Source organism: Theropithecus gelada, chromosome 16 (genome assembly GCF_003255815.1).
Source record: "Theropithecus gelada isolate Dixy chromosome 16, Tgel_1.0, whole genome shotgun sequence".
In the NCBI taxonomy this organism is placed as follows: Eukaryota; Metazoa; Chordata; class Mammalia; order Primates; family Cercopithecidae; genus Theropithecus; species Theropithecus gelada.
The window spans coordinates 34,846,987-34,867,438 of record NC_037684.1 but is presented as its reverse complement, the minus strand read 5'-3'; the positions used below and the strand labels follow the sequence as shown (position 1 = coordinate 34,867,438).

The 20,452-nt window shown below is 52.4% G+C and overlaps 2 protein-coding genes across 14 annotated transcripts in view; one reads left to right on the top strand and one right to left on the bottom strand.

Moving 5' to 3' along the window:
* KANSL1 (KAT8 regulatory NSL complex subunit 1) overlaps nucleotides 1-2,423 on the top strand; it is a 198,526-nt gene extending 196,103 nt beyond the window's left edge. For all 4 annotated transcript variants that reach the window (XM_025362219.1, XM_025362218.1, XM_025362215.1 and 1 more), the window contains 2 exons: nucleotides 32-284; nucleotides 634-2,423. In XM_025362219.1, the coding sequence (XP_025218004.1) occupies nucleotides 32-284; nucleotides 634-861 (481 nt within the window). In that variant the 3' untranslated portion in view covers nucleotides 862-2,423. The remainder of the gene's footprint in view (nucleotides 1-31; nucleotides 285-633) is intronic.
* Nucleotides 2,424-4,001: 1,578 nt separating this feature from the next.
* Nucleotides 4,002-20,452, bottom strand: part of MAPT (microtubule associated protein tau) — a 130,056-nt gene continuing 113,605 nt past the window's right edge. For 5 of the 10 annotated variants that reach the window (XM_025361784.1, XM_025361785.1, XM_025361787.1 and 2 more), the window contains 4 exons: nucleotides 19,706-19,798; nucleotides 15,903-15,984; nucleotides 13,593-13,705; nucleotides 4,002-8,339 (listed from right to left, as the gene is read on the bottom strand). In XM_025361784.1, coding sequence (XP_025217569.1) covers nucleotides 8,124-8,339; nucleotides 13,593-13,705; nucleotides 15,903-15,984; nucleotides 19,706-19,798 — 504 coding nt within the window. In that variant the 3' untranslated portion in view covers nucleotides 4,002-8,123. The remainder of the gene's footprint in view (nucleotides 8,340-13,592; nucleotides 13,706-15,902; nucleotides 15,985-19,705; nucleotides 19,799-20,452) is intronic. The other 5 variants (XM_025361789.1, XM_025361792.1, XM_025361793.1 and 2 more) reach the window with 2 other exon arrangements.

Sequence of the window (20,452 nt, the reverse complement as noted above, 5' to 3'; positions counted from 1 at the left end):
GGCACTCAGATTTGCATTCCTTGGTGTACAGGTCCTACAGGTCATCAGACGGCCGGACAACCCCTCAGCTGGGCAGTGCCAACCCCTCCACCCCCCAGCCTGCCTCCCCTGATGTCAGCAGTAGCCACTCTTTGTCAGAATACTCTCATGGTCAGTCCCCTAGGAGCCCCATTAGCCCGGAACTGCACTCAGCGCCCCTCACCCCTGTGGCTCGGGACACTCCGCGACACTTAGCCAGTGAGGATACCCGTTGTTCCACGCCAGAGCTGGGTCTGGATGAACAGGTAAGGGACATAGCCCTTGGGTGGGGTTGGCATGGTTGGGGGATGGAACCAGGAAGGGACAGCATCTGCTGAAGAGGGACCTACATCATAAGCCATCCCCTCCCCTTTTGAAGGGACAAAGGGCCGCACTTAAATTGACCTCCTCAACATTCAGTGGAACTATATTTATCATTGCTAAATGATCAATACGGTTGTCTTGGTATACCCTAGGAGGGGTGTTCCTGGACTGTCCCAGGAACGCTAGATAGACTGGTCCTAGTCTCCGGCCACAAGGTTTGTGGCAGGGCCTTGGAGCAGGAAGCAGGCTGGCTGGGTCTGGGTCCTCACAGAGCAACTTGTCTGCCTACAGTCTGTCCAGCCCTGGGAGCGGCGGACCTTCCCCCTGGCGCACAGTCCCCAGGCGGAGTGTGAGGACCAGCTGGATGCACAGGAGCGAGCAGCCCGCTGCACTCGACGCACCTCAGGCAGCAAGACTGGCCGGGAGACAGAGGCGGCACCCACCTCGCCTCCCACTGTCCCCCTCAAGAGTCGGCATCTGGTGGCAGCAGCCACAGCTCAGCGCCCAACTCACAGATGAGCGGGAGACAAGAATCTAAACAGACTCACTAACTATTGGCATTAAAGCTTCAGAAATCTCTGCGTTTGATATTCAAACATCATATGCCGGAAATTTTCACAGTTTTTAGTGAACTTAAGGAATTTAGATCCTACTTTGGTATTTTTTTCTCTCGTTTTAATTTTTGTTTTTTGTTTCCATGTTTTCTTGTCACACACCTGAGCACTTCCTCCCGTTGGCAAACAGAAGTTCAGGATGAGACCCTGCTGGCCTGGTCCTGGCACATCCTCTGCACTGTTGAATCACTGGACTTACCAATCTTAGATGACCACCCCCTCCCTCACACCTGTGGGCAGGGCAGAACAGCCTGGCGGGCAGAGGGCTCCAGTTGAGCATGGCCTTCTCGGGCTAGGGTGGAATGGGGCAGGGTGCTCTGGGCTCTTACCCCTTCCCCTCCCATCTGTGGCTGGGCTCAGCTGTGGCCCTCCTGGCTGGGTCCCCCCCTTGGTTTTTCGTGCTGGAACATCCCCACCAGAGCCTCTCTGCCGTAACTGCCAGCTGCTCTCACCAAGTGCTCAGCCGGCAGAACAGCTTTCCCTTCTCACCCAGAACTTAGAGACCTATTTTTTGTTTCATCTGCATTTGGTCTTCTCTGTTTTGACTCTTTAACTGCAGTAACCTGGCTGTGGCTGCTCAGGTTCCCCTCATCATGCCCCTTGGTACCCTTCCCTGTCCCTTCTCCAATGCCACATACACGCCCACAACCCGTCCTGCCACTCGGAATGTTTTTTTACCACCTATCCTGATCTCTGAAGGTAGGGTTAGGACTACTTAACCTCTGTTCCCACTCCCCTGCAAACGGGGGGTTGTGGGAAGTGAGCAGCCATCTCCCTGTGTGATTTTTTTTTTCTCTGATTCACTTTGCCATGTTTCCTTCACATCCAGATCCCTGTCGGTGTTAGTTCCACTCTTGGTCTTTCACGCTCCCCTTGCCTGTGGAACATTGTCTGGTCCTAGCTGTGGTTCCCATTGTTCCCCCTTCACCCTTCTCTGTTAACCTTGTGCCTGTCTCCTGTATGATCACATCACCAAAAAGGGGGAGGGGGGAGAAGACTTTTTTTTTGGCCATTTTGTAATCGTATAAAAATAGTAGACAACTGCTTAATGGTTGGGGTTTTTTCACAATTTTCAACATTAGTGATTTTTTTTTTTCTGTTTGCAAGTTAAAGGGTTTGTCATTGTTTCTTTAAAGAAAAAATACAATAATGCACCATATCCCTATGCATAAAGTGCTTCTTCTATTTATAAGGTTGAAAATTCTGAATAACCCTTTTAGCATTGAAAAAAAAAAAACAAAAACAAAAAATGAAAAAAAAAAAACTTGTATTTTGTAAATATTTTCTTTTCCTGCTTTGGAGCTGTGTAATGGCAGCGAAACATGTAGCTGTCTTTGTTCTATAGAAATGCTTTTCTTCAGAGAAGCTGATCTTTGTTAATGTCTTGATTCTGTTCGCAAAGCACAGACTAGTGCTTAAAAAAAAAAGAAGGAAAAATTGAAAAAAATAAAAAAAAAAGTTACAGAATGCTGTGTACCAGGCCTTTCTTGACTTACTGAACTGTGTATGTATGGTAGTGTTGGCAGCTTCGGAGCTGGCTGTCTGGCGCCATTCTTTGAGGTACTCTAACTTGCTCTATACCTTGGGAAATCTCCATTCTGTCTTGTGGGAATGCCGCAGGTTCATCTGATGGCCACCAGAGAGAGAATGGTGGTGGCTTTTCACTGAGGGTAAGGGCTGCCAGGAGGTGAGGGGATCTGTATTGATCGTCTCCTTTTTCTTTTTGTTGAGTGAAAGCAGTTGATCCACTTTCTCTCTAGTGAAGTCTGCTGTATGATATTTTCTGTCTGTTCTACATTGCTCTTTAAAGGAGATTTTGCTTCTCACCGTTAAATTTTTGTGAGGTTTGGTGGGGGTCAGTGAGATACATAATTTGCGTAGAGCCTGAGTTGGTTCTTGCCTGCTGCCTGAGATTATAGCATCTTTCTTCTGAGGAGGTTACATGCTTTTCTTTCTTTGTTTTTTGAGATGGGATCTTGCTCGATGGTCCAGGCTGGAGTGCAGTGGTGCAATCTTGGCTCACTGCAGCCTGGATCTCCTGGGCTCAAGAGATCCTCCCACCTGAGCCTCTCCAGTAACTGGGACTGTAGGCTTGTGCCACCATACCCAGCTAATTTTCCTGGGTTTTTTGTGGAGATAGTGCCTCACTATGTAGCCTAGGCTGCTGGTAGGTGCTTTTCTTTATACAAGATGAGTCAGTGGGTGGGGCTGGTTCTCCCTCTGCTCTCTTCTTTGCATGGCAGTCAAGCTGAAACAGCCAGTGAGGCTGTCTCTTGTGGCTCTGAAAGCTATGCTTTCTGAGATAGCACTTCTCTTTTGTGGGCCTGTTGCTGCTTCTGTAGCTGCAGTTAAAATCTGTTCTACTTAAACATCTGCCTGCAGTGGCAAACACATCAGGAAGATCAAAGAAAAGTAGTATTTTGAAACAATCTAAGGATTCGGTGTCACGACCTCGGCATAGTTACTAAGGAATAATATTGATGGATTGCTGTTTTGTTTTTGTTTTCCTTTGTGGCATTGCTAGGAGGACGCTATCTGGTATCCCTATCTTGGTTTAGCAGAAATGCTCCTCAATGTATAATAAGGTGCCAAAGGAAAGAAGGAGGCAGCTCTGTAAACCTAGCAGGAATGTAAGCCACTTATTAAGCTGATTGGCTTGGTGAAATTTAGGCCTCTGGACTAAATTTCCAGGGACGAAAGATCCCATATCCTCATCCCTAACCTTCTCAGGTTTGCATACACTGGCACCGGTCTTGCAAACTGAGTGTCGCATCGTGAGGTCAGCCACAAGGCTTTGTATTGCCCTTTGAATTGGACTAGGATGGTTTGCCAGCATCACAATGAGAGTATCAGCTGCAAATGATCAAGTCTGAGAACTCTCACCTTCAGGGCCCCAGAGAGAGCTGTTAATCCTGATGTCCAGCTTTTAATAATGTCATTTCCTGTTCTGAACTAAATTCTCTAAGGGTGAGTGGGAAAGAACTTAAAAAGTAGACATTCTATATCACTTTCTTGTCCTTGGAATCCATGAATGGAGACCTTATATTTAATCAGAGTAATAACTTTATTTCCAAATTCACTTTTACGGCAACAGTGTAAATCATTTGTTAAAACACACAATACACTATATAGACATTCACAGACAGGAAGCTAAGCTAAGATGATTTCATGTCCCTCCCCCCACCCTCACAATTACCGAAGAAATCATGGGACTTGCAAGTGCCAGAAATTGTCCTGCTCAACATGGCAAACTCATGGGGCTAAGTCTATTAGGAGGTGAGACTCTAGGCCAGTGCCCAGGGTAACCCTTTTCAATGCTGAAGAGAAATCAGAAGTCTTACGAAGCCACAGATCTGTAGATGGGACACGCTGGTGATCACCTCTGACCTCGTGGCTTTACTTGGAGCTCCAACAAAGATGAGGAGGGGGAAGTGAGTGATCTCAGCTGCCAGAAGCACAGGCTGTGTCTGGAGCCAGTGTGAGAGGTGGCACAGAGGTGCCAACGGCTTGAAGGATGCCAGGGTCTTAGGGAGGCATGATTGTGGGCTTAGGACCCCTGAAAGAGGGCAGCAGGCCAAAGCAACCAGATGTCCATATTGCTACGCCTGCACCTGGCTGGGGAGGGAATGGGGAACAGCTGCCTGGGAAAGGCTGTCAGTGGAAAAGAGAAACCCAAAGGGCCTCTAACCGCGTGGCTGCTCCCTCCCTTTAGCAAATGTGGTTGAAATGATGAAAAGGGTTACGAGGCAATTGAAGTGCTGCACCCCAAGATCTCCCTTTACCCATGTTAACTATCTTACACATTCCTCCCCCCTCCCCCCATAGCACAATAAGCAATAGCAAACAGGATACAGTCTCACCATTGAAGTCAATTTAAATGGAACTATTGATAAAGTGAGTCAACAGCTTGAAGGAGCCGGCATACAGTATATCCTATCTAGCCCCCCCACGGACACTGGCTCTGCAGGTGGGAGAAGTGAGGGGAGGGGAGGAGTGCCCAGCCCTGGGGGGATTGTCATTTGAGGTCACAAGCCAGCGTGCCTTTGCAATTTATCTGCCAGCACTGATCACCCTAAACCATGATCTTAGGCTGGCCCCAAGAGCCTGCCCCACAAGGGGGAGATCCCAGAGCCTACCAGATAAGGCCCACGGTGCTGAAGAGCAGGGCACAAGAACTTCAGGAAGAGGAACCGAGGTACATGAAAAATGCAGCCAAAACTGTTGGCAGTAATGAGGGGGGCATGTCTCTAACCACCACCAAATCTCTACCCCACATTTCCTCCTTATTCTCAGATCCCTTCACTTATGAGAATTGCTGGGACTTAGCGAACAGCAGGGAGCTTCCTGGTGGAGAGTTCTGGGCCCAGAAACTTCTTGCAGGGAAAGCTCTAGCTGCACACGAAGTTGCCAGCCCTAGGGGATGCCCTGGATTTCTACTGCCAAGTCCCTCAGGGTTGCCTTTAACTGTACCCAAACCAGAAGTGGCAGAATTGAGCCTGAGGCTGCTGAGTTTCTTTAGGCAGCAATTTTTTGCAAAGGCGGCTTCCCTTTTTTCATGGCAGCAGATGGAGTTTGTGCAAGGTCAGTGGGCTGAGGTGCTCTGGTCAAGGCTTTGGGAACGGTGTCTCCTGACTTATCCTTCCTCAGGCAGGTGGCTCGGGCCTCTGGAGCAGATCCAGGATAGGCAATTCATCCCAATCCCTGCTGTGGTCGCAGGGCCCTTGGTGGGAGGCTGGCTGCCCCTCCAGAGGGCGAGCTTGCAGAGGAACCCAGTCTGCGGGGTGGCTGAGGCTCATGGAGCTTCTGGGAGCTGCAGATCCCCCCAGCTGGCACTGGCTTCCTTTTTCTTGTGATGCAGGAGTTGTAAGCCTCCTTTAGGACTGCTGTGGGACTTCGGGCTGTGACCAGAGAGAACCATCCTCGTGCCGCAAGCCAGACCAGCCACAAGACCTACTCTCTGCCCTGACACAGGGAGCCCCAAGGGGAAGTAGGGAAGGAGATGTCATCGCTTCAGTCCTAATCCTGTGCTTCAGGCCTTCTTCACAGCTGAACGGCCTCCTTAGATGCTAGAATCTGGTCTCTGTTGGGTCCCGGATGCTGAGGAAAGCCTTTCAAACCTTGGGAGGCCCCAGCAGGGCGGCGCCACACAGGCCACACGCGTCCCAGCGTGGGGGTGAGAGACACCTTGTGAGGGTGGGTTAGAAACCTCTTTACAAGCATTTCAAGATACATGCGTCCTTTTTTTTTTTTTTTTTTTTTTTTTTCACTATCATAGTCACTCTGGTGAATCCAAGCATAAACAGACAAATCCAACTACAATGCAACAGGGTGCAGATGGGGAGGGCAGGGCAACATCTATGTATATGTTCAGCTGCTCCAGCAGAACAGACAGCATGGCTTCCAGCTGGGACCGGGGAGAAAGAACCATTTCGAAGGGGGTGTGCTCCCCTTTTTGGGATGTGGAGGGCTGATTCTATGCATGTGGAGCTGAGCAGCGGGCTGGGCTGTCTGGGAGGCTGGCAGCCACAAGCTGGGGTGGAAGTGGGGGACAGCGGGACTGTGGGCCTGCCCTGGGTGCCTTGCTCGCCCATCCTGGTGCCGTCACCGACAACCAGGACACCCAGCCTCCTGCTGCGGGCTCAGCACAGGAAGGGGCCAGGCCTTCTCAGGGGAAAGGGCTCTCTCTATGTCAACAAGGCAGAAACACCGAGGGTCACAGCTGAGCAGTGCCCTGGCTCACATCTGTGATGGGAGGAGGAGGCAGGGAACCGAATCAGGTCGTGAGATTCGTGGTGAGGGACCCAGTTGGATGAGTGGAACTGAGAGTGAGAGGCTGGGGTCCCACTCTTGTGCCTGGACTTTACCTTCCCTTAATTTTACCCTCAGTATGGAGTAGGTGTCTCCCACAGCCAACCAGGGTCCTTACTGAGAAGGGGGGTGGTGAGGCTGGGAATTTGGACATTGTGACGTGATGAGGGGTATAGGCAGTGACTGGGTTCTCATGGCAGACGACAGCACAGTGGGGCAGACAGGGGTGACTGCAGTGGCCGTGGGAAGGACAGGGGGCTCGGGACCCGCCTCCCAGACCCCTGCACACTCCAGAGATGCCGGTGGCCCAGGCTTGGAAACGGGTGGACGTCTCCCAAGAGGCACAAGTCCTTACAAAGAGAACTGGTTAGCCCTAAAGTCCCAGGTCTGCAAAGTGGCCAAAATCATGGCTGCAGTTCCAACCTTCAGAACTCAATAAAACAGGGTTTCTGTGGAGCAGAGGGAAGCCCCTCGGCTCAGGTCCCCTACCCTGCAGGGAGGGAGGAAGAGGCCAGCGCACTCCGACATCAAGGTCAGTCTTTTCCAAGGAGGTCATCCACGGGGTGCCACCCTCCCGCCAGCTTGCCTTCTCTTCTTACCCGCCGCCCCTCCTCCCACAGGCTGCCCTGCAGAGGGTGGCACATCAACTCGCAGCAGACCCTGGCCACCAAGGACAGGCAGCCGCTCAGTCTGAGACACTGCAGGTGGCGGAGGCCTTGGCCCTCCCAGTGGCGTGGAGGAGGGCATCTCCTCTCCAGCATGTGGCTTCCTCTCCCACTCCCCCTTCTCGTCCTTCCTCTCCCCTCTGCCCAGCCCCTGCCTTGGCCTCCCCCATGGCCTCCCGCCCCACCCCCACCCGTCACACTCACACAAGGTTGACATCGTCTGCCTGTGGCTCCACGAACACACCAAGTTTCAAATCCTTTGTTGCTGCCGCTGCCTCTGTGACACCCCCACGACAGGGCCAGAGGCGGTGGGCACCCCCAGTCTCTTGAAATCCCCCCGAAGCAGCTTTCACAGCCTCTCCTTCTCTTCTACATGGAGGGGGAAAAAAAAAGAATCAAAAGGAATTGCCCGAGGAAATGTTGGGTGTGGCCATGTTTTTGAATGTTTTTTAAAAAATATTTTATTATTAGCCCACCGATCAATTTGGAAAGATGCAATTTGCTCTTATTCCCATCACTGATTTTGAAGTCCCGAGCCAAAGCCGAGCGATAAAAGCGGGTTAAGTGATGAACCGATTAACCGAACTGCGAGGAGCAGCTGGGGGCAGAGGGCGGGGCCGGGTCATTATTCTTTTTTTTTCCACACTCTCACTCTCTCTTCTCTCCACGATTATTGACCGCCCCGGGGGCCTGATCACAAACCCTGCTTGGCCAGGGAGGCAGACACCTCGTCGGCTAGCGTGGCGAGCTGGGGCGAGTCTACCATGTCGATGCTGCCGGTGGAGGAGACATTGCTGAGGTGCCGTGGAGACGTGTCCCCAGACACCACCGGCGACTTGTACACGATTTCCGCTCCGTGGTCTGTCTTGGCTTTGGCGTTCTCGCGGAAGGTCAGCTTGTGGGTTTCAATCTGCAAGGAGAAGAGGAAGGGAGGGAGGGTGAGATGAAGTGCCAGAGAAAGAGAGACCAGCCCTGCCAACTGCCCTGCCAGGCCTGGCCCACAGTGCCAGGGACTGTTGTTTGTTTGTTTTTGAGACAGGGTCTTGCTCTATCACCCAGGCTAGAGTGAGGTGGTGCAATCTCACCTCACTGCAGCCTCAACCTCCCAGGCTCAGGTGATTCTCCCACCTCAGCCTCCCGGGTAGCTGGGATTACAGGTGCATGCCACCACACCTGGCTAGTTTTTTGTATTTTTAATAGAAATGGGGTTTCACTATGTTGCCCAGGCTGGTCTCGAACTCCTGGGCGGAAGCAATCCGCCCGCCTCGGCCTCTCAGAGTGCTGCCATTACAGGCGTGAGCCACTGTGCCTGGCCAGAAGCTGTTGTTTTTATTGTCTTCCAATTCATAATCCCTGTGCCCACTCTTCCCCTGACCTGCCTCCCAGGCACCCAGGTACCCTCCCCAGAGACAGTGATCATTTTAAGTTTCTTGTGTATCCTGCAGAGATATTCCACACATAAACAAACACATGTGTGAGTGTATATGTACACAGGCTGCTTAGTATTCCGTCACCACGGATGTATCCAAAGGCGTCTACTCCTCTGTGGATGGATGCCTAGGCTGCTCCCGCCTTTAGTGATTACAGGCAATGGTGCGTATGAACAACCTCAGATAAATAACCCTGAATGAACATCATGTCACACACCTGTAAGTGTGTCCTAGAAGTGGAGCTCTTAGGTCAAAAGGCATGCGCATTTTATTTTGATAGATACTGCCAGATTGCAAAGGAAAATGTGGAAGGAGAAGCTGGAGAAGATCAAGGATGTCTCCCAGAGCCACTGATGCCCAGACATGAGCCACACACATTCCTCCTGTTTGCCAGTGACTGATAAGTTTGGAGGGGCAGCAACTGTGGGCAGCACTGGCAGGTGGGCCACAAAACATGACATGACAAAGGCCTTTTTATGTGTGAGTGGGTGGATGGGTGATTTAGGATGGAGTCTGTCTAGCGACTTATCTATCCATCTATTATACATCTATCTATCTATCTATCTATGTATCTATCAATCAATCATCTACCTATCTATCTACTTGCCCAGGCTGGCCTCAAATTCCTGGGCTCAAGCAATCTTCCCACCTGAACCTCCCGAGCAGCTGGGACTACAGGCTCATGCCACCGTGCCTGGCTGAAGCCCTTTTGAAAGTAGAGAAACACATGACCTAGCCAGGAGCCCCAAAGTATACCAGGAAACGCAGAAGCAGAAAGCGTTCACTGGAGAAGTGAGCAGCGCACAGTAATTCCTGATGACCCTGAAGCGGCCGACAGGGTTATCCTCAGCCTTTGTTGGGTCCTAGGCTCTTTGAGCATCTGGTAAAGCCAAAAATATGTGTGCATATGTCCACCCACACTCACACCCACACAGCCATTTTCCATATAATTTTAGGAGTCCATGGATCCAGGCTGAAGGGCCCCTATTGCAGCAGGCTTGAATGGGCATAGAGAAAACCAGGCTCCCGTTTAAGCTAGATGCATATTTTGTTCATTTGCAGTCACTACTTTGAAAAACAATTGTTCTCTATTAGTGTATTTTCTTTTTCTTTTTTTTTTTTTAGACAAAGTTTCACTCTTGTCACCCAGGCTGGAGTGCAGTGGCGCAATCTCAGCTCACTGCAACCTCCACCTCCCGGGATCAAGCAATTCTGCCTCGGCCTCCCGAGTAGCTGGGACTACAGGTGTGTGCCACCACACCCAGCTAATTTTTGTATTTTTTGTAGAGACAGGGTTCTGCTGCATTGGCTGGGCTGGTGTCGAACTCCTGATTTCAGGTGATCTGCCTGCCTTGGCCTCCCAAAGTGCTGGGATTACAGGCGTGAGCCACCATGCCTGGCCTGTTACTGTATTTTCTTGAAAGACCATTTAATACAAGCTTTGATAAAAATATTTATGTTAATGTTTTTTGAAGTGTTTTTTAAGAGAAAGTTGACATTCCTGGGAATGTCCAAAAATCCCCAAACTGAAAGGAACCCAGGAGGCTGGTGGTGTGCCCCACTGCTTGTTAGCAATTTTTCTCAACACACGGAAAACGGGACTAACGCTGCGGGGATCCCTGGGACCAGGACGGTGTTTTCTGAGTAGGGGCAGGGCCCTGCCCACCCTTCCTGAGCCATCACATGGACAAGTTGAAAACAGAAGGAGCCAAGAAGCGAGACTCAGCATGGCTCTAACTCAGGTTCTTAGAGGACTGCAACGCACCAGGAACCTTCCAGAACATTGTTTATTTGGGGGGGGGGTCTCACAACCACCCTGGGACGTAGGTACAGCATTTCCATTTCATCTTGCTGAAGGAGAAACTGAGGCTGAGAGGATTTGCGGATCTTGACTCTCCAAGCAGAGTCAAGCCCAGAGCTCTTCCTACCACAGAGAAGCTTCCAGAGACTGCAGCGGGCCTCCCTTCACCCAGGAAATCGCCAATGCCCATGCCCCTATCCCGACCCACTCAGACTGTGGGGATGGGGCCAGGCCCAGGTATCTTTAAAGTGCCCCAAGGCTGGGAGGCCCTGCCTTAGACCAAGGGAGGCCTGGGTGGTGGAAAGAGCAGAGAAGCTGACTGCTTCCTCAGATAACTGGGCCCGGCCCCCACATCCCTTGAGGCGGGCAGCCTCCTGGTCCCTCCCTGTTTTCTCACTTTGGATAGTGACCCAGGCACTGAAAAGTATCCCTGTGTCCTGCGTGGCACAACCTGAGAGCTCTCGGCCAGCTACTATGGGCCAGTGCCCTCGCCAGCCTCAGGGCCTGTCTGGAGGTGAGGTCTGCCCCAGGCCACAGTTTACAGCATCTGCGGCAAACACTTCTCACAAAACTACATGGTTAGACATTTATCACAAACACAAGATGAGGGTGCCCATCTGTTCAGAACCAGATGCAGTGGCAGGAGGGGAGGGCGGAGACTGACCAGGGCAGGGGTCTCTCAGCTGCCACCTGAGTGGCCTGGTGGAGAGACAGCCTGGTTGCCACTTCCACCCGACTGGGCCACCTCGAGAAGCAAACTTCCTCACGCCGAGCCGGGTCTCAGATCCCACACCCTTTCTGGGACACCCCGATACGGTTTGGCTGTGACCCCACCCAAATCTCATCTTGAATTATAGTTCCCACAATTCCTACACGTTGTGGGAGGGACCCAATGGGAGAGGATTGAATCGTAGGGGCAGGTTTTCCCTGCCCCTATGTTCTCATGATAGTGCTGTTCTCATGACAGTGAGTAAGTCTCCCGAGATCTGATGGCTTTATAAAGGGGAGTTCCCCTGCACAAGCTCTCTTCTCTTGTCTGCCACCATGTGAAACAAGCCTTTCACCTTCTGCCACGATTGTGAGGCCTCCCCAGCCACGTGGAACTGTAACTCCATCAGACCTCTTTCTTTTGTAAATTGCCCAGTATCGGATAGGTCTTCATCGGCAGCATGAAAACGGACTAATACAATCCTTTTCCCTCCACCACTCCCCAGTCAGCTCCTGGGAGACCCTGAAGGTTGGAAAGTGAGCCACTCCCAGAACTTCAGGCTGGGTGTGGGCAGGAAACCCCAGAGGGTGCTTGGCTGCGCTTCTGCAGAAGAGAAGCAGCAGCTACCAGACCGCATCCTGTGCCAGGCCTAGACAGATCTCGCTTAGCGCCACACACACCCTCACTGCACAGACACCCACAGCAAGACCTGGAGACTAGAAACTGCTGGGGACACCAAGGCCCCAGGAGCCTCGTGTGGACACTTCCACAACAGGCAGGCAGAGGCTTTCCTGAAATCAGGATTTCAGCATCATTGTTTTGCTCTAAGTGCCTAGTAACCCATTTAGAAAATTAGGTTATGTTCCCATGTGTTCTTGGTGCGCCACAGGTGACTGGGGATGTCCACTTCCTTTTTTAGTTGTCTGCAAACATCAGGGCCTAGGACAGTGGTTCTCTTTTTTTTTTTTTTTTTTTTTTGAGATGGAGTCTCACTCTGTTCCCCAGACTGGAGTGCAGTGGCACGATCTTGGCTCACTACAACCTCTGCCACCTGGGTTAAAGTGATTCTCATGCCTCAGCCTCCCAAGTAGCTGGGATTACAGGCATGCACCACCACACCCAGCTAACTTTTGTATTTTTAGTAGAGATCATCTCTAATAAACCATCTGCCCACCTTGGCCTCCCAAGGTGCTGGGATTACAGGCATGAGCCACCGCACCCAGCTAGTTCTCACTTTTGACTGCACTAAAGAATCACCTGGGAGCTTTAAAAACTTCAGCCACTTAGGCCAAGCACTGTGGCTCACACCTGTAATCCCAGCACCTTGGGAGGCTGAGGTGGGCATATTGCTTGACCTCAGGAGTTCAAGACCAGCCTGGGCAACATGGCAAAACCTCGTCTCCACAGGAAATACAAAATATTTAGCCGGGCATAGTGGCAGGTACCTGTAGTTCCAGCTACTTGGGAGGCTGAGGTGGGAGGATCACCTGACCCAGGGAGGTAGAGGCTGCAGTGAGCTGAGATCATGCTAATGAACTCCAGCCTGGATGACAGAGGGAGAATGATACGGGCTGGCTGTGTCCCCACCCAAATCTCATCTTGAATTGTAGTTCCCATAATTCCATGTATCATGGGAGGGACCCAGTGGGAGGTAACTGAATCATGGGGGTGGGTCTTTCCCATGCCATTCTCATGATAGTGAATAAGTCTCATGAGGTCTGATGGTTTTATAAATGGGAGTTGCCCTGCACACGCTCTCTTGCCTGCTGCCATGTAAGACATGCCTTTGCTTCTCCTTTGCTTTCCACCATGATTTTGAGGCCTCCCCAGCCATGTGGAACTGTGAGCCCATTAAACCTCTTTCCTTTATAAATTACGCAGTCTTGGGTATGTCTTTATTAGCAGTGTGAGAACGGACTAATACGGAGACCCTGCCTCAAATACATAAAAATAAATAAAAACAAAAACTCCAGCAACTGAGCTGCACCTAAGACCGATCAGTCAGCCTCTCCATGTTGGAGCCCAGCTGTGAAATGTGCTAAAGCTCCTGGTGAAGGTGATTGAGACAGGCAGTCGAGACCCACTGGATGCTGCTGAGGGCCCACATCCAGCCAGTCAACACAGAAGCCTCTGTTTTCCTCCTCTGGGAACTGGACCAGTCTTTGTCCACTCGACTTGATTAATGCCCATACCCAAGTGCAGCATCCAACCCGCCCCCTTTACCTTTTTATTTCCTCCGCCAGGGACATGGGTGATATTGTCCAGGGACCCGATCTTCGACTGCACTCTGTCCTTGAAGTCCAGCTTCTCAGATTTTACTTCCACCTGGCCACCTCCTAGAACACAACACACACAAGAGCATCTTGCCATCATCTTCCGCGGTTCCGTGGACTTAGCACACATTACATGAGGTCTGTGGTCTACAGGGCAAAGTGCCAGGGGCTGCTGGGGCATAGCAAAAATTAGATCGGGAGCCACTGCTCTGCAGGGAAGAAGACAGTGATGGGACTTCCAGGTTTGCAGCAGGACTTGAACCAGGGCCAAGCAAGAGGTTTCAAGTAGAGACCAGCCTTTAGAAGTAGGTAAGACTTTCCTTTAGAATGCTGTTTGGATACAAGTAAGTCCTTGAAAAGTGCTTGAAAATAGTTTGCTTCATCTGTCTATTCAAAGTATGCATCAATATTTACACAGTAAACTCTTCCTCTTGAGATACTGCAAAGGTAAGTGACAGCTCAACCCAGGAGAAATTATTCTAAATTATACATTGGTTGGCTTCCAGTAAGTCAAGTATTTTTTTATTTTTTCTTTGAGACGGAGTCTCACTCTGTCACCCAGGCTGGAGTGCAGTGGCGCGATCTCGGCTCACTGCAGCTCCGCCTCCCAGGTTCACGCCATTCTCCTGCCTCAGCCTCCCAAGTAGCTGGGACTACAGGCGCCCACCACCACGCCTGGCTAATTTTTTGTATTTTTAGTAGAGATGGGGTTTCACCGTGTTAGCCAGGATAGTGTCGATCTCCTGACCTCGTGATCCGCCCACCTCAGCCTCCCAAAGTGCTGGAATTATAGGCGTGAGCCACCACGGCCAGCCCAGAGCATCATTTTCTGTTTAAACAAAGTCACAGAGGGGACATGGCAGTGACCCAGGGTTCCTGTGCTGTAGCTGCTGCCGATGGTGAAGTGTCTCCATGTTGGCTGGGGACCAAGCTCATACATCCATATAGCTGCACCTCAAGCCTGAGAGGACCTGTGGACAGCTTGCTGGGAGAATCACGGGTTAGGGCTTAAGGCCAGCATCTTGCCTCCCTCTTCACCTTGAAATTTTTTTTTTTTAAATGTTTATGGGTACATAGTAGGTATATATATTTATGGGGTTCATGAGATGTTTTGATGCAGAAACACAATGTGTAATAATCACATCGTGGAAAATGGGGTGTCCATCCCCGCAAGCATTTGTCCTTTGTGTTACAACAATCCATTTATATTCTTTTAGTTATTTTTATTTTTGAGACAGAGTTTCGCTCTGTCACCCAGGCTGGAGTGTAGTGGCAAGATCTCGGCTCACTGCAACCTCTGCCTCCCAGGTTCAAGTGATTCTCCTGCCTCAGCCTCTCGAGTAGCTGGGATTACAGGTGCCCGCCACCACGCCCAGCTAATTTTTGTATTTTTAGTAGAGATGGGGTTTCACCATGTTGGCCAGGCTGGTCTCAAATGCCCACCTCGGCCTCCCAAAGTGCTGGGAGTACAGACGTAAGCCAGTGCATCTGGCTACCTTTTAGTTATTTTTAAATGTACAATTAAATTATTATTGACTATAGTCACCCTGTTGCACTATCAAATACTAGGTCTTATTCTATTTTTTTTTTGTACCCATTAACCATCCCCCCACCATCCCCTCACTACCCTTCCCAGCCTCTGATAATCATCCTTCTATTATCTATCTCCTGGATCCCACAAATAAGCGAGAACATGTGTGTATTTTTTTTTTTTTTGAGACAGAGTCTCGCTCTGTCATCCAGGCTGGAGTGCAGTGGCGCCATCTCGGCTCACTGCAAGCTCCGCCTCCTGGGTTCATGCCATTTTCCTGCCTCAGCCTTCTGAGTAGCTGGGACTACAGGTGCCCGCCACCATGCCCGGCTAATTTTTTGTAATTTTAGTAGAGATGGGATTTCACCGTGTTAGCCAGGATGGTCTCAATCTCCTGACCTCGTGATCCGCCTGCCTTGGCCTCCCAAAGTGCTGGGATTACAGGCGTGAGCCACCGCACCCAGCCAAGATCATGTGCTTTCTTTCTGTGCTTGCCTTATTTGACTTCACTCCCGCCTTACCTTGTCTTGGCCAGCATGGCCTGGGCAGGAGCGAGCTGGAGCCACCACGCCTCCTGGGCTCCCGCAAGTTCCACACTCAACTCTCCTTGATGGTCTACCCAACAAATCCTTTCCAGCCCCTTTCGAAGTCTGGGGCAGTTCCAGCCTCGCCAGGACTCCTTCACCCCGTGCACCTTCCCATCCCAACCCTCGCCTTCCACAGGGCTACCTGGTTTATGATGAATGTTGCCTAATGAGCCACACTTGGAGGTCACCTTGCTCAGGTCAACTGGTTTGTAGACTATTTGCACCTGGAGATGAGAGAGGAGCGAGAAGAGGAGAGGCAGAGAGAGAAGAAGACAGAGAGACAAAGAGGATAAAATGGGTTTATTAAGGGTGTAATGCAATGAGAAGCAGCTGTGTAAGCCCAGGCCCTGATTGGACAGTGGTTCCCAGCTGCCATGAGGAGCGCACCCTATTCAGGGTGGAAAAATGTGTTGTCGAAATTCTGCCAACCCTGCCCCAGGGGAGCTGGGGACTGTGGGATTGGAGTGTCTTCAATCCCTGCAGAACAAAAGAGCCTCTGGGAAAAACAGGGACCCGTTGTCATTGTGCAAGGCCCAGACATTTGCTCAGCAAAGGCTTAAGGGTAAAAAAGTCACTCCTTTTCCTAACATGAAATCGACAGATCACAATCAGACATGAAGAAAAAAGTGATCAATACGATGAGTATGCGCAGCATCTAAAAAATCTTGCTGGAAAGGCCACAGTGCGGTATCTGCTGGGCCTCAAAGAGGGGAGGCGCTGTGAGGGTTGATGGGCGGGCTTTATTCCAGGAAAAGCTTCCACGGACAGCACTAGAGCAAAGACGGTCAGTAAGCAGGACCCAGCGGAGTTCAGCAGCTCGGACGTGAGAGCCAGCGGGCACCTGCACACTCAGGGTCCTGGGCATTCCTGTCTTTAGCAACAGGAGCAAAGCATCATCAACAGGGTGGGTAGGCGGCACAGCAGAAACCAACAGATTGAATGTCTCAGCAAGCTCGAGCGGACACAGACACACATGGGGAGGCCTGTGGGATCCAGGGCACCGCTCCCTCGGGGAATGACAGTCCTGAGCTGCCAGCTGATCTCAGTCCAAGAGCCAGCTCCCCTGGGGGGGCACCCTGTGGGGACTCCGAGTGGCAGACAGGTCCCCTGGAGGCCGGCATCTGTGAAACCGTGGCTGTGTGCGGCCTGGGGGCGGGTCATGACTGACATTCTGGAGTCCCCAGGGCCTCCGGCAGTGGCCTTGTGTGGGTCACCTGAGGGTGCAAGGGGGCAGCCACCTCCCACCTATCAGTCAGCTCCCCAGGAAGCCCTGCCCTGGAGCTGCCTGGGAGACAGCTGGCTTCATGGCTGAAGATGGTTTATCAAGGCCACCAAAAACCAAGGTGCAGTGGGGGCAGCGGTTCCCGCTTCTACTTAGGTCTACACTGGAACCATCCCAAATTATTTTAATGTCAGCTGGCGTGCGCTCTTTATGGATGGGGAGTTAACTGGGGCAGAGATGGCTGAGGCCCATGTGTGTCAGGGCGGACATGATCTGCGGCAAGGACGTTGGGGCAGGGAGGACGGACGGTGTGCGGCCTGGGTTGGAGAGAGCTGTGCTCTGAGGCCGGCGCCGAGGGGGTGGACCAGGGCTGAGGGAGGTGGAAGGACGTGCTGGTATGACTAGGGCCTCCTTCCCTCTTCCCTCTGGCCTTGGTGAGGAAACTCGTGAGAAGGGGAGGGGGGCTGGGACAGGGACCAGGGAACGGCCAGATAGGAGAGGAGTGGGTGGCAGTGGGAGCCAGGGCGGTGGTCAAGATACCTGGAGGCCAGGGAGGGGGACGGCAGGTCCTGCAGAACTTCCAGGGCCCAGCCAGGAGGAAGAAGGGTCCCAGGTGGAGAAGGAGCAGGGCCAACCTGCTGGGAAGGGGCCCCCAGGCTGGGGAGAGACTAGGGCCGCCTAGCCCTAGCCGCCGCCAGGGATCCAGTGCCCCCAGATGCCAGAGGCTGGCATCTCTTCTCACCAGGAGAAAGGCTTCCTGTGAAGGCGCTCAGAGGGCGGTGCTCAGCCCGGGACATCTGGTGGCTCTCTGCCAGGTCACAGGCTAGCCCACAGACGAGCACAGCGTAGGACACACAGGCGGGCCCCAGGGAGGTCCCAGATGTCCTGGGCACTGCAGCGTCTTTGGGCATCAGCTACCAGAGGGGTTGGCCACGCAGCCCGTGCGCGCTCTCTCCCCAGCTCCGCCTCAGGAGCGCAGTCTCCACCAGGCCACCAGACTCGACTTCAACCAGAAAGCACATGGCCTTCCTCCTCTGGCCGAGCCCACTTTGAGGAAGCCAGAGAACCAGGATCAAAGCTCAAACAGCTGAACAGCAATCCCAGGAACAAGGACCTGGGCAGGGGTGGGGGCACACATCTCTTTTGTCCCCTCACAGCAGACAAACTGGGGCGACAGGAGAACAGGGCGTGGGAGACAGAGGAGACACTTAGCAGACACTGGTGAGGAAGCGTTAGTAGCCCCATGCAGCAGCCGCAGGCCAAGCGCTTGCTACTTGTGGGACTCCAGGGGCCTCAGGGCAGAAGCCAGGATCCAGGTGCTCAGTGCAGGAAGCAGCAGCACATTGCAAGAATAAACCCTCTGGGCTGGATGCGGGTGGCTGCCCCAGGCCAGGCATTTTCCGGAGACAGCCCGCCCCGGAGCCACAGCAGTGTCCTGGTACTGCCAGCCAGGGTCAGGTGATTGCTCTCAAAAATCAACGCCTCCCTTGGGGTGGACCTCGAGGGTCTCATACCTCCAGCTCCCCAGGGTGTTAACAGTTTGCTTTCAGCTCACCAAGACTGCTGGTGGGAGACGAGCCTCCGGTGCCCCGTGGACATAGACCGGCCAGGGGATGATGAAGCCTCAGCTCATCGGGTGAGTCAGTGGGACTTGAGGATCTGAATCTCACCAGGGACATTTAGAGGAAGCCAAATCTATTTATTTTAAAATTATTGTACCATTGTTTTTTGAGACAAAGTCTCGCTCTGTTGCCTCAGTTGAAGTGCAGTGGCGCGATCATGGCTCCTTACAACCTCTGCCTCCCGGACTCAGGTGATCCTCCCACCTCAGCCTCCCAAGTAGCTGGGACTACAGGTGCACACCACCACACCTGGGTAATTTAACTTTTTTTTGTAGAGAGAGGGGTCTCACTGTTGCCCAGGCTGGACTTGAACTCCTGGGCTCAAGCAAACCTCCCGTCTTGGTCTCCCAAAGTGCTGGGATTACAGGCATGAGCCACCGCTTCTGGCCAGAGGCAGCCAAATCTAAAAGGGCCAAAAGCAGCATTTCTCTGCCACACCTCAACGCTGGGCAGAGGGACCTGTCACACTTTGGTTTGGCTCTTTGCATCTGGAGTCTCTGCCAGAGGGTGGTGCAGGCTAAGCATAAGTTGGAGGCTTAGGAATCCGCTCCTGCCTTGAACACATAGGAGGCACAGCTGAGCAGGAAGGTAAGACCTTGGTGTCCACTCATCAGAACAAACGGGTCACCTGTCCACAGTGGAGCCAGTCAACGTCAACCTGCCCAGGTGTCGGGGGAGGAGGCGGCAGCCCAGTCTCAGGTGCCACCACCTTCAGCCCAACTTTCAATGCGCTATGGGGCTCCTGGGGACAGGGCTGGGTGTGAGTGGAGGGAGACCTTGACGGGTATTCTCAGCTTCCCAGGCAGGGGCTGGAGAGAGGGTCCGTCAGACACCCTATTCTGTACACGCAGCCTGCACGGCCTGGGGAACCCAGAAATGCTGGGACACTCCCTCCTAGAACATGAGGAGGGGGCTTCTGGGAACAGTTGACTGTGTGAGGGAATGTCGGGAGCCGGGCTACATTCACCCGGGGGGCGCAGCCAGATCCTCAGAGCCCAAGGAGGATTTATTCTATGCAGTGTCTCGCAAGTGTGCGCACTCACGCCACTTCCTAAAAATTCAAGCCACAGCACGGCGCACGGGACGTGTGAAGGTACTCACACTGCCGCCTCCCGGGACGTGTTTGATATTATCCTTTGAGCCACACTTGGACTGGACGTTGCTAAGATCCAGCTTCTTATTAATTATCTGCACCTTTGATAGCCAGAAAAAAGGATGAGTGACACGTCACCCTGGACCCGCCTGCTTGCTCGCAAGGACGCCTCCACTTTCGATGAGTGACACACACCACCCTGGACCCGCCTGCTTGCTCACAAGGACGCCTCCACTTTCGATGAGTGACACGCGTCACCCTGGACCCGCCTGCTTGCTCGCAAGGATGCCTCCACTTTTGGACTTGGCAGAGGCAGTCTGGGGAGTGGCGGGAGATTGAGTCACACCCCAGGGGAGCTGAAGGGACAGAGAGAGGGCTGCCCCGAAGGCATCCCAGAACTGTGAGTGATTCCCCGCGGGCTTTACGAAGCTGGGATTGCAGGTCCTCACTTCACAAAAGGATGGCATCGTCAGGCCCAAACCCCAGAGGGGAGCGTTCACCAGCCTGGGGTCAGTGAAAAACGTGTTAGGCCACACTGATGAGTGAGTAACAGGAAGTTCCCTGGCATCTCCACTCACCCCTAGCTAGACCCACCGGAACATTCCCAGAGAACTTCCTGTGGCTGTTCTCAAGCCTTTTGGGCATCGGAATCACCTGTGGATTTTTAAAATCTCAGCCCCCAGCCCTAACCTAGAATTCAAATCTGGAGGAGTCTTTCCAGTCCCTCTGGTTTTGAAAAGTTCCCCTGGTGATTC